This window comes from Phyllobates terribilis, unplaced genomic scaffold (assembly GCF_046119375.1).
Source record: "Phyllobates terribilis strain yellow unplaced genomic scaffold, ASM4611937v1 Scaffold_2__4_contigs__length_985480577, whole genome shotgun sequence".
NCBI lineage: Eukaryota > Metazoa > Chordata > Amphibia > Anura > Dendrobatidae > Phyllobates > Phyllobates terribilis.
In genome coordinates, this window is record NW_027362762.1 from 655,246,767 (window position 1) to 655,259,758 (window position 12,992).

Consider the following 12,992-nt stretch of genomic DNA (forward strand, 5'->3'; position numbering starts at 1 on the left):
AGTACGTCCAGCCCTTTTTGTGGGTTTTGTGTGAGATTACCGTATTTTTCGGACTATAAGACGCACCGAACCATAAGACGCACCTAGGTTTTAGAGGAGGAAAATAAAAAAATAAAAATTTAAGCAAAAAATGTGGTCATGATGCACTTTTAAGGGGGAGGGGGTCTTCTGCTGACACTGGTATAGGGGTAATGTACCCCAATTCTGACAATATCCCCCATCCTGGTATATATGCCGCCCCCCTTCCTTTTATATGTGGTCCCCATCCCCATCCTGGTATGCCTGGCATCCCTCCATCCTGGTATGCAGGGCACCCCTCATCCTTATCCTGATATGCATGGCACCCCTTATCCCTGTGCTAGTATGCATGGTACCCCTCATCCCTGTGCTAGTATGCATGGTACCCCTCATCCCTGTCCTGGTATGCATGGCACCCCTCATCCCTATCCTGGTATGCATGGCACCCATCATCCCTATCCTGGTATGCATGGCACCCCTCATCCCTGTCCTGGTATGCATGGCACCCATCATCCCTATCCTGGTATGCATGGCACCCCTCATCCCTGTCCTGGTATGCATGGCACCCCTCATCCCTATCCTGGTATGCATGGCACCCCTCATCCCTATCCTGGTATGCATGGCACCCATCATCCCTATCCTGGTATGCATGGCACCCCTAATCCCTGTCCTGGTATGCTTGGCACCCCTAATCCCTGTCCTGGAATGCTTGGCACCCCTAATCCCTGTCCTGGTATGCTTGGCACCCCTAATCCCCATCCTGGTATGCATGGCACTCCTAATCCCTATCCTAGTATGCATGGTCCCCCTAATCCCTATCATGCTGTACATTAAAAAAAAATAAACACTCCTACTCACCTTTCTTCTCTCCTCCAGTGCTGCGTCCGGTCTGCCTGCACTGATCTCTCCATGTGAGTCGCGCATGACGTCACTGCCATGCGCGGCTCACAAGGAGAGATCAGCTGCCGGAAGTCACTGCTCCCCACACTGTGAGCGCGGGGAGAAGTGACTTCACTCTCCTTCATAGCCAGCACACAGCGGAGCCGCGCTGCGGCTGCTGCCGGCTATCTCCTGTGCCCGCTCATTAAAGGGCATGACTATTCACCCCCTCCCCACGCCCATGGGCGTGGAAAGAGGTTGAATATTCATGCCCTTTAACAGCGGGCACAGGAGATAGCCGGCAGCAGCCGCAGCGCGGCTACACTGTATACCGCTATTAAGGAGCATGAATATTCATTTTCTTTAGCAGCGGGGACAGTGTAGGCTGCAGTAGGCGGCTGCTGCTTCCTGTGCCCCGCTCCTCCAACGATACCGCTCCCCCCACACCACACATAAATATACACCCCCCTCAACATTCGGACTATAAGACGCACCCCCCATTTTCCTCCAAAATTTTGGAGGAAAAAAGTGCGTCTTATAGTCCGAAAAATACGTCATGTCCAATTTACCTTTTTTTCTGTTTTGTGTTGTTCCAATACACACAAAAGGAAATAAACATGTGTATAACAAAACATGTGTAACTGCAATTATTTTCTGGGAGAAAGGTGTTTGTCTGGACTGAATCAAGTGTTGTTCTAAAACCTCTATATATTATGCTCAGCATTGATAGTACTTTTCAAGATGTGTAAGCTGCCCATGACATAGGCACTAATGCAACCCCATTACAGATACAGGCTTTTGTGGTGTGCGCTGATAACTAGCTGGAAGGTCCCACTCCTCTTGAGTTCACAGTACATGGAGTCTGTGATGTCCATAAAGAATTTCACATTTTGATTCCTCTGACCACAGAGCAGTTTTCCATTTTGCCTCAGTCCATTTTAAATGAGCTTTGGCCCAAAGAAGATGCAGCGTTTCAGGATTGTGTTGATAGATGGCTTCTTCTTTGCATGATTAAATTTTAACTTGCAACAATATTGACCTTGTCCCTGTTCCTTGTGCTCGTGGATTTTTCCAGAATCTCTGAATCTTTTTATATTATGTACTGTAGATGAAATTGCATAACACCAAAACCATGGATCTATAAAGAGACCATAGTTTCTAAATTGATAGGGAACTCCCAACTAGATAAATCCTACAAAGATATGGAGTATTTACCCCCAAAAATCAAACAACAAATGAACATCATCCATTGTAGAAATATGGATGTAAAAATGTAAATTTTTAGTACAAATATCAAAAAAGATAAAATATACACATAACAATGGGCAAACACTATATACACTTAAATGATAAGCCAAATAGGTCTGTGGTGAGGACACAAAGAAAATAAATCACTAAGGCTAAGGACAATGATACGTATCAACCATCAGTATAAGGGTAGCTTAGGGTATATCCATATATACAGAGGTTAGTGCAAAATACAAGACATATCCGTAATTCTAAAATAAACACTGATAGATAATATTGTAATATGGCCACAAGATGGCACTAGAGTAAAGGACAGTGTTTATATAGTACGTAGTTTCAACTCCATGCGAGTAGCCCTCCCAAGGAAGCCCTCACAAAACATGTGTTGGAGCTACTGACGTGCACCAGGACGCTAATTTATGGGTAAGCTCTTAATACTTTTACATACAGTGGTGGCCAAAAAGTATTGGCACCCCTGCAATTCTGTCAGATAATACTCAGTTTCTTCCTGAAAATGATTGCAATCACAAATTCTTTGGTATTATCTTCATTTAAATTTGCTTGCAAGGAAAAAACACAAGAGAATGAAGCAAAAATCAAATCATTGATCATTTCACACAAAACTCCAAAAATGGGCCAGACAAAAGTATTGGCACCCTCAGCTAATACTTGGTTGCACAACCTTTAGCCAAAATAACTGCGAACAATCGCTTCCGGTAACCATCAATGAGTTTCTTACAATGCTCTGCTGGAATTGTAGACCATTCTTCTTTGGCAAACTGCTCCAGGTCCCTGATATTTGAAGGGTGCCTTCTCCAAACTGCCATTTTGAGATCTCTCCACAGGTGTTCTATGGGATTCAGGTCTGGACTCATTGCTGGCCACCTTAGAAGTCTCCAGTGCTTTCTCTCAAACCATTTTATAGTGCTTTTGGAAGTGTGTTTTGGGTCATTGTCCTGCTGGAAGACCCATGACCTCTGAGGGAGACCCAGCTTTCTCACACTGGGCCCTACATTATGCTGCAAAATTTGTTGGTAGTCTTCAGACTTCATAATGCCATGCACACAGTCAAGCAGTCCAGTGCCAGAGGCAGCAAAGCAACCCCAAAACATCAGGGAACCTCCGCCATGTTTGACTGTAGGGACCGTGTTCTTTTCTTTGAATGCCTCTTTTATTTCCCTGTACACTCTATGTTGATGCTTTTTCCTAAAAAGCTCTACTTTTGTCTCATCTGACAGAGAACATTCTTCCAAAACGTTTTAGGCTTTCTCAGGTAAGTTTTGGCAAACTCCAGCCTGGCTTTTTTATGTCTCGGGGTAAGAAGTGGGGTCTTCCTGGGTTTCCTACCATACAGTCCCTTTTCATTCAGACGCCGACGGATAGTACGGGTTGACACTGTTGTCCCCTCGGACTGCAGGGCAGCTTGAACTTGTTTGGATGTTAGTCGAGGTTCTTTATCCACCATCCGCACAATCTTGCGTTGAAATCTCTCGTCAATTTTTCTTTTCCGTCCACATCTAGGGAGGTTAGCCACAGTGCCATGGGCTTTAAACTTCTTGATGACACTGCACACGGAAGACACAGAAACATTCTGGTCTTTGGAGATGGACTTGTAGCCTTGAGATTGCTCATGCTTCCTCACAATTTGGTTTCTCAAGTCCTCAGACAGTTCTTTGGTCTTCTTTCTTTTCTCCATGCTCAATGTGGTACACACGAGGACACAGGACAGAGGTTGAGTCAACTTTAATCCATGTTAACTGGCTGCAAGTGTGATTTAGTTATTGCCAACACCTGTTAGGTGCCACAGGTAAGTTACAGGTGCTGTTATTACACGAATTAGAGAAGCATCACATGATTTTTCAAACAGTGCCAATACTTTTGTCCACCCCCTTTTTTAGGTTTGGTGTGGAATTGTATCCAATTTGGCTTTAGGACAATTCTTTTTGTGTTTTTTCATTGAAGACAAATTAAATGAAGATAATAATACCAAAGAATTTGTGATTGCAATCATTTTCAGGAAGAAACGGAGTATTATCTGACAGAATTGCAGGGGTGCCAATACTTTTGGCCACCACTGTATGTGGTAATTTTCCACCGCAGTGGTCAGTTTGAATTCTTTTTACCCTATTCAACACTGTGTTAAAACCAGTGGTGTGGAGTTGGAGTCCATTTTGGTGGAGTCAGAGTTTGTATAAAATGGACCGACTCCTGAAATATATAATAAATTAGGTACAGTAAAACAATGCAGCATGTGCTGTAAATGTTTTCAGAAGAATTTGGGAAAGTTATGGAATGTCCTATAAAGGTCTGTTCTATTCCTGATCTATGGATCTCGGCTTTTAGGTGAGATGAATCTGTGCTGCACTTTATGTACATGCTCTGTAGTGAGGAGTGCTGTGGAGACGGGGAAATTGAGGAGTCGGAGGTTTGGCTTACCGACTCCACAGCCCTGGTTGAAACTACTATATAAACACTGTTCTTTACTCTATTGCCATCTTGTGGCCATATTACAATATTATCTATCGATCAGTGCTTCTTTCAGAATTAGGGATTTGTCTCGTATTTTGCACTAACCTCTGTATGTATGGATATACCCTGAGCTATCCTTATACCCATAGTTGAAACATATCATTGTCCTGGGTGATTTTCTTTGTGTCCTCACCACAAACCTACCTGGCTTATCATTTAAGTGTATATAGTGTTAGCCCATTGTTATATGCATCTTTTACTTTTTTTGATATTTGTACTATACATTCACATTTTTACATTCATATTTCTATAATGAACGGTGCTCATTTGTTGTTTCGATTTTTGTGGGTAAATACTCCATATCTTTGTAGGATTTATGCACTGTCGATGGTAGCATATGCAAAGTTTTTGCAATATTACCTTGAGGAACATATTTTGGAATTGTTCCACAATAGACGCAGTTGTTAACAGATAAGTGAACCTCTGACCATCTTTCTTTCTGAGAGACAGCCTCTTTCACATGCTCTTTTTTTTCTACACATTTGAAAATTGACCCTTCAGTTGTTTTTTAATAATACCATAACTTTTTGTTAATCTTGCCCCAACTTTTTTGAGATGTGTTGCTACCATCAATTTCTAAATGAACAAATTTTTCAAATGAAATGGAAAAATATTGAACTTTCAACTTCCGATTGGTGTTCTATATTCTATTGTGAATTTAAATGGCTATAAGAGATTTACAAATATTTGCATTCTTGTTTTCTTTAAACTTCACACAGCAGCCCAACTTAGCTATTGAAATGAACCATTCATCTTTTACACTCAGCAATGATGTGCCAACATAAGCACAGAAGCAAAGTTAAGAGGCTGTGATAATGGATGCAGCTACAAGTGGATGTAGGAACTGGGGCAAAATACACAATGACCGCCGTTCCCGCTGAGGACACAGGAGAATCCTCCCAGGGCACAGTGCCTGCGCTGGGAGGATTCACAAGTCTGCAGTCACACAAAGTGACTGCAGACTTTTCATTTTAGACCAGAAAACTCCTTTAAAAATGCACCAGAAGGTATCTACACTATTTAATAATTTAACATGTCCAGATAGTGTCACCTAAATTACAATGCTGTATGCCCCATTATAATCATTCTAAAGTTCTCACCAGCACAATAATATAAGCACCATTTGTGGCGCTACGCTCAGGTGATCTAGGATTAACACAGATTGCAATCGCTAGTTAGTACCACAGGTTTCTGTAGTCATCTCTGTCTGGTTATTTGGATTGCTAATGATAAGGTTATAAGCAAGAACTATATATAACACATATTACATTGCAATTATATTATCATCTTGTACTTAAAAACAGCAATAATTATTGTTGTGCAATACCTCAATCTCAGCATAGCACTGCCCTGCAAAGACATGGCCTCCATCCTCCACCACATACTGGATAAGTTTGCCGGCAGAAGGAGAGCGAAGAATGGAAGGATCGTTTTCCTTTTCAAAAACACATGTTTTATTTCCGATAGTGATACGGTACCTATAAAAAAAAAAATCATTAAGGCTACAGGAAAACAATACAAACAAGATGTGTGCTAGAGGACACAGCGTTCTGAATATCTAACACAGATCTCCGAGCTTATTGCAGCAGAAACCTTTTGCCCTCTGATAGTGGCGGCAGCAGGGTAATGCACATCTGCCTCCTATTGATTTAAATTGGAGGCGGTATGAGTAGTACCAAGCCCTGGCCACTACCAGAAGATAGAGCAGCTCCACAAGTGAGTACTTTTGGTCGGCGGTCGCCAACACCGATAACAGCTGATTGGTGGGGGTGCCAGGTGTCCCAAGGACAGGTCATGAATGCTAAAAGTAGTGGACAAACTCTTGAAGCTTACAGAAAATTTTGTGGACTGAAAAAAAACTTTCCACATAATACTCTGTAGATAGTTGTTTCATAATTTAGCAATAAAGCGATTATTCCCAAAGTGTTCATGCAGTGATCATGAGCATGGCTTCAGGAATGCTGCAGTGATGGAGCATTGAGAGAAATAGGAGGAGAAAGCAGATGACATCACTCAGACGGTCAAACAGAGCGGAATCCTGACAGTCTGCATATTACACAGTTAGGATTCGACAAAATGTATTCCTGGCACAGAAAACTCTTGTAGCTAGGGCTACAAGGCATAATTCTCAGGAAAGTTTCACAACAAAAACATCTGTGAAACTTGTCTGCGACTTGCTGTCGTGCAACTATTTTAGAGCTCTGATTTTGCTGTAAATAAAACAGCCAAGTTGCAAACAAGTCGTAACTTGCACTGAAGTCTAAGGCTAGTGTGTCACAGGGGACTTGCGACCAGAAGCAGAAAATCCAACCAATTTGGAAACGTGCGGCTCTGTGTCGCAATCACAGTATGTTGCAAGTCGCAATGCGACACCAAAGGGAATCTGTCAGCAGGATTTAAACCCCCAAACTATTGATATGCTCATGTAACTCTTTTAAAGACAAGTCCGGCAAGATCTTTATATGGCCAGTCCGTTCCTCTATTACTGAGAAATCAGTGTTTGAATTGATATATAAATAGCTATGGTAGCTCTGAAGCCTCTGTCACTCCAGCTCTATTCCCCAACCAGCACCACCTCCTCCTGCTTGACTGACAGCCTCTGAGTTCAGGCAAAAGAGCACTGAAAGAGCTACATACACATATAAATAGTTTGGAGGAGTGAAATCCTGCTGACAGATTCCCTTTCAGGTTTCACAATCATTTTTCATTCTTTCAACGAAATTTATAAAACCAGTTTTTATTTTAGGGACCACTTAAGTTTTGAAGAGGACTTTGAGAGGCTTATATGTAAGAAGAAAAAAAAAACACAACACAAACAACACCCAGTTTTAATTATGGCACCCCTCAAGGTATTCAAAACCACATTCATGATGTTTGTTAACACTTCAGGTGCTTCACAGTATTAAAGCAAAGTGTGAAGAATAACGGAAGTATTACATTTTATTTTTACTAAAATGCAGCTTTATCCCAAAATTGTTTGTTTTCACAAAGGGTAATAGAAAAAAAATGGACCCCTGAATTTGTTGTGCAATTTCTTCCAAATACTGGATGCACGGTCGGGCTTGGAAGGCAAAGAGCACCATTTCACTTCTCGAGAACAAATTTGGCTGGAAAAGATTTAGACACCATGTATTTGCAGAGGATCAGAAATACCAAAACAGCACAATTTTTATAGGCAACATTTTCCACATTTATACAGTTTTTTTTCTATTGTTTGCTACTTTTACACAGTAAGAACGATTTTGTAGAAGAAATTTTGTTTATTCTCAGAGCTATCACTTAATTTTAATTTTATTTTTTTTTTTACATACGACTTATTTTTATCCCATTTTACTCCACTTTTTGAGCACTTGAATGATGTAAAACAGAATTTTTACTGTGATTTTAATTTTTTTTCCCATAGTGTTCACTGTAGGGGTTAAATAAGGTGACCATTTTATAGCACAAGTCATTCTGGAAGCAGCGATGTCAAATAATTGTTTATTTTTGTTTTTACATAAAAACAATTATTAGCAAAAACATTTTTCAGTGATTTCTACTTTTTTTATTTTTGACAGGGGTCCATATTTTTATAATTTCTGTTAAAAGTTGTTTTTTTTTATTTTACTTTTTAACTTGGTTCCATTATGACTTCAATTTTCACTTATCTGGTCATTGGTCTTATGTATTGCAGTGTATAAGACCTGTCAGTTGTACACAGACAGGAAGCCTGTTAGACCCTTCTTCAGGCAGGGCCTAACAGGCATCGTACCCTTGCAGACTCGAATGCAATTCTTTGACCTTTGGGTGCCATGACATTTATCAAGGCGATGAGGGGGACCGATGGAGGAGAGAGAGGGAAACACTCTTCAGAAAATCTTTTAAATACCACAATTGCTATTAATTATGGCATCTAGAGGGTTAAACAGCCAGGGAAGGAGCTGGCAGCGCCCTTGGATGCTACTGCAGGAGCTCGGCTGTCAGGAAAGCCAAGCTGTGAGTGCAAGCACAGTTCATATGCCAGAATAATCACCATGACATATCTGTAGGTCACAATGCAGGAACTCCTTTCCCATTATGTCAAGTGTAAAAGTGCTTCTCACTAAATTAAATATCATCAAAAAGCTACCGTATTTTTCGGACTATAAGATGCAAAATTTTGGAGGAAAGTGGGGGTTGCGTCTTATAGTCCAATATACATAAATACTGTGGCTGTGGGTGGTGGGGAATGTGGGGGGAGCGACAGCAGGGGAGTAGTGGGGCACAGGAGGCAGCAGCCATCTGCTGCAGCATACAATGTGCCCGCTACTAAAGAAAATAAATATTCACTGCTCCCCACGTCCATAGGTGAATATTCATGGACTTTAATAGCGGGCACACTTGACCGCAAAGCAGCAGCAGGAGCTGCGCTGCGGCTACAGTGTGCACGCTATTAGGGAGAATGAATAGTCACTGCTCCCCACGCACACAGTCCTGGCGTGCGGAGCAGTGACTATTCTGGCACAGCAGATCACTGTGCGAGGGCGCATGGCAGGGACGCCATGCGCGGCTCACACAGTGAGAACCCCGTCTGCAGCAGAGTGGGACGCAGCGCTGGAGGTGAGAGGAGGGGAGTATGATTGTTTATTTTTTTTGTGTGCAGCGTGACAATGATCGGGGGGCCAAGCATACCAGGATGAGGGGGGCCATACATACAGGGATGAAGGGTGCCAAGCATACCAGGATGAGGGGAGCCATACATACAGGGATGAAGGGTGCCAAGCATACCAGGATGAGGGGAGCCATACATACAGGGATGAAAGGTGCCATTCAAACCAGGATGGGGTTGAGTGGGGCCATACATACCAGGATGGGGGATTAGGGCTGCCATGCATACCAATATGGGGGATTGGGGTGCCATGCATACCAGGATGGTGGATTGGAGTGCCATGCATATCAGGATGGAGATGAGGGCCACGTATTACAGGAAGGAGGGGGCCATATATACTAGGATGGGGATATTAACATAATTGGGGGACATTACCCATATAACAGTGTCAGCATGACCACATTTTTTGCTTACATTTTTTTCTATTTTTCTCCTCTAAAACCTAGGTGCGTCTTATGGTCCGGTGCGTCTTATAGTCCGAAAAATACGGTAATTTATTTCAATTTTAACTCATATATTATATAGAGTCTTTACAAACAGAGTGATCTATTTCAAGTGTTTATTTCTGTTAATGTTGATGATTATGGCTTACAGCCAATGAAAACACAAACGTCATTATCTCAGTAAATTAGAATAATTAACAAAAAACACCTGCAAAGGCTTCATAAGCATTTAAAAAGGTCCCTTAGTCTATTTCAGTAAGCTCCACAATCATAAGGAAGACTGCTGACTTGACAGATGTCCAGAAGGCAGTCATTGACACACTCCACAAGGAGGGTAAGCCACAAAAGGTCATTGCTAAAGAAGCTGGCTGTTCACAGAGTGCGGTATCCAAGCATATTAATGGAAAGTTAAGTGGAAGGAAAAAGTGTGGTAGAAAAAGGTGCACAAGCAATCGGGATAACCGCAGCCTTGAAAGGATTGATAAGAAAAGGCCATTCAAAAATTTGGGGGAGATTCACAAGGAGTGGACTGCTGCTCGAGTCATTGCTTCAAGAGCCACCACACACAGACGTATCCAGGACATGGGCTACAAGCGTCGCATTCCTTGTGACAAGCCACTCATGACCAATAGACAACGCCAGAAGAGTCTTACCTGGGCCAAGGAGAAAAAGACCTGGACTGTTGCTCAGTGGTCCAAGGTGTTGTTTTCAGATGAAAGTAAATTTTGCATTTCATTTGGAAGTCAAAGTCCCAGAGTCTGGAGGAAGAGTGGAGAGGCACAGAATCCAAGCTGCTTGAGGTCTGGTGTGACGTTTCCACAATCAGTGATGGTTTGGGGAGCCGTGTCATCTGCTTGTGTTGGTACACTGTGTTTTATCAAGACCAAAGTCAGCCCAGCCGTCTGCCAGGAAATTTTAGAGCACTTCATGCTTCCCTCTGCCGACAAGCTTTTTGGAGATGGAAATGTCATTCTCCAGCAGGACTTGGCACCTGTCCACACTGCCAAAAGTACCAATACCTGGTTTAAAAACAACAGTATCACTGTGCTTGATTGGCCAGCAAACTCGTCTGACCTGAACCCCATTGAGAATTTATGTGGTATTGTCAAGAGGAAGATGAGAGACCCCGGACCCAACAATGCAGACGAGCTGAAGGCTGCTATCAAAGCAACCTGGGCTTCCATAACACCTCAGCAGTGCCACAGGCTGATCGCTTCCATGCCACGCCGCATTGATACAGTAATTGATGCAAAAGGAGCCCCGACCAAGTATTGAGTGCATTTACTGAACATACATTTCAGTAGGCCAACATTTCGGATTTTAAAAAGATTTATCGAGCTGTTGTTATAAAGTATTCTAATTTACTGAGATAATGCCTTTTGTGGTTTCATTGGCTGTAAGCCATAATCATCAACATTAACAGAAATAAACACTTGAAATAGATCACTGTGTTTGTAATGACTCTATATAATATATGAGTTTCACTTTTTGTATTGAAGAACTGAAATTAACTTTTTGATGATATTCTAATTTCGTGAGAAGCACTTGTTTGTCAAATGTCCTAAAGTGGTTAATAGAACAGCAATTGAGTGTTGCCACACCTTTAAATGTCTATTCAGCTGTGGAAAATAAAGCATTTTACGAAGCTATGCTCAACCACCACTCCATCGAAATGCTTCCTCACTTCATGACCACAGTGAGGAGGAGTAAGAATGGAGTGGTGGTCGAGGAACAGGAAGTCAGTTTAGTGATCAGTGAGGTTGAAGTGGTAGGGCCTGTTACGAGCAAACTTTTAGGGATAAGAAAAAAGGCATAAAAATGTAGTACCGGTCAATTTCCTCTTTAATATATGTAGTATAGCTGCTGCCATCATAGGATAAGAGTAGACCACCATCACTCAATCTATGTACATCTACTTCCACATAGGAATTGTTCATTATCACAACATAGGAATTTGGAGACTGACGTGTAACCTGAAATTTCCAAAAGAATAATGCATACATTAAAGACGGCCAATATTGAGTATAACAATATGAATCCAAACATTTGAACGTCATGGTTCGCAGCCATTATGAATTCAGAAATAATATACAAGGATTGGAAGATTTTCAATCTATAGTGGATATAAAAAGTCTACACACCCATATTAAAATACCAAGGTTTTACAAAGTTAAAAAAAAAATCAGACCAAGAAGAATAATTTCAGAACTTTTTCCATCTTTAATGCCACCTATAATCTGTACAAATCCATTGAGAACCAAAACTGAAATCATTTTGAGGGGAAACATAAAAATAACTAAACCAAAGTAATGTGATTGCATTAGTGTAAACACCCTCTTATAATTAGGGATGTGGCTGTGTTCAGAATTAGCCAAAGGGTTATCAATAGAAAAGAACAAACTGATTTGCAGGACCCTGATCCAGTGGCCATGTCAGTATTTGCGGCTGCTTTACAGAAGCTCTGCAAACCTCCTCTTACCTGCCATCATCTCCATCCGTGAGACGTCATTTGTGCATCATGCTGCAACAATGACATTGCTCGGAGCCTTTGAGTCAGAAGACCAGGGAACAGACTATGGACATAGCTGCTGACCAGGGTCTTGTGAATTGATTTGCTAATCTCTAGCTGTCAATCATTTAATCTATTGCACACAAAAAAAAATCTTTAAAGTGTAACCGTCATTTTAATTTTTATTTAAAACAAGCAATATTACACGTGAAAATAATATATCTTACCAGAGAAAATCTGCTTCTTTTGCTTCGTGGATTAATAATTTTCAAATTTCTCAATTCACAGGTAAAATCTGTATTCAGTGAAGACAGATTTTTACATTACCGAGAAAGAAAATATAGAAAATGTAGATGGGAGGAAAGAGGAGCCCTGACTCCCCCTCCCCATCCTCGCCTCTTACCCTCTACATAGATTCATATCAATAGTAACTGCAATCTCCAATCTCAGTAATGTAACAATCTTTATTAACATAGTACAGATTTTACCTGCGAATTGACAATTTTGAAAAGGAATTATCTATCCATGATGAGAAAGAAGCACATTTCTGTATTAAGATATATTGCAAAGTTAAGGTAGTTATTTTCATGTGTAATGTTGATTTATGAAAAACAAAAATGGCAGTCACTCTTTAAGTTTAGCATTACAAAAAAAAAATATTAGCACCAGGACCAAGCAACGAGCTATATAACATATTTAGTAAAAAGAATTAATACGAATAAACAAATCAATAACTTAA

At 41.2% G+C, this 12,992-nt stretch overlaps 1 protein-coding gene across 2 annotated transcripts in view; it reads right to left on the reverse strand.

Annotated features, from left to right (window-relative positions):
- Positions 1 to 12,992, reverse strand: part of ACACA (acetyl-CoA carboxylase alpha) — a 486,736-nt gene that overhangs the window by 425,617 nt on the left and 48,127 nt on the right. For both annotated transcript variants that reach the window (XM_073666704.1, XM_073666703.1), the window contains exons 18-19: positions 11,572 to 11,717; positions 6,002 to 6,152 (exon numbers count right to left, since the gene is read on the reverse strand). In XM_073666704.1, the coding sequence (XP_073522805.1) occupies positions 6,002 to 6,152; positions 11,572 to 11,717 (297 nt within the window). The remainder of the gene's footprint in view (positions 1 to 6,001; positions 6,153 to 11,571; positions 11,718 to 12,992) is intronic.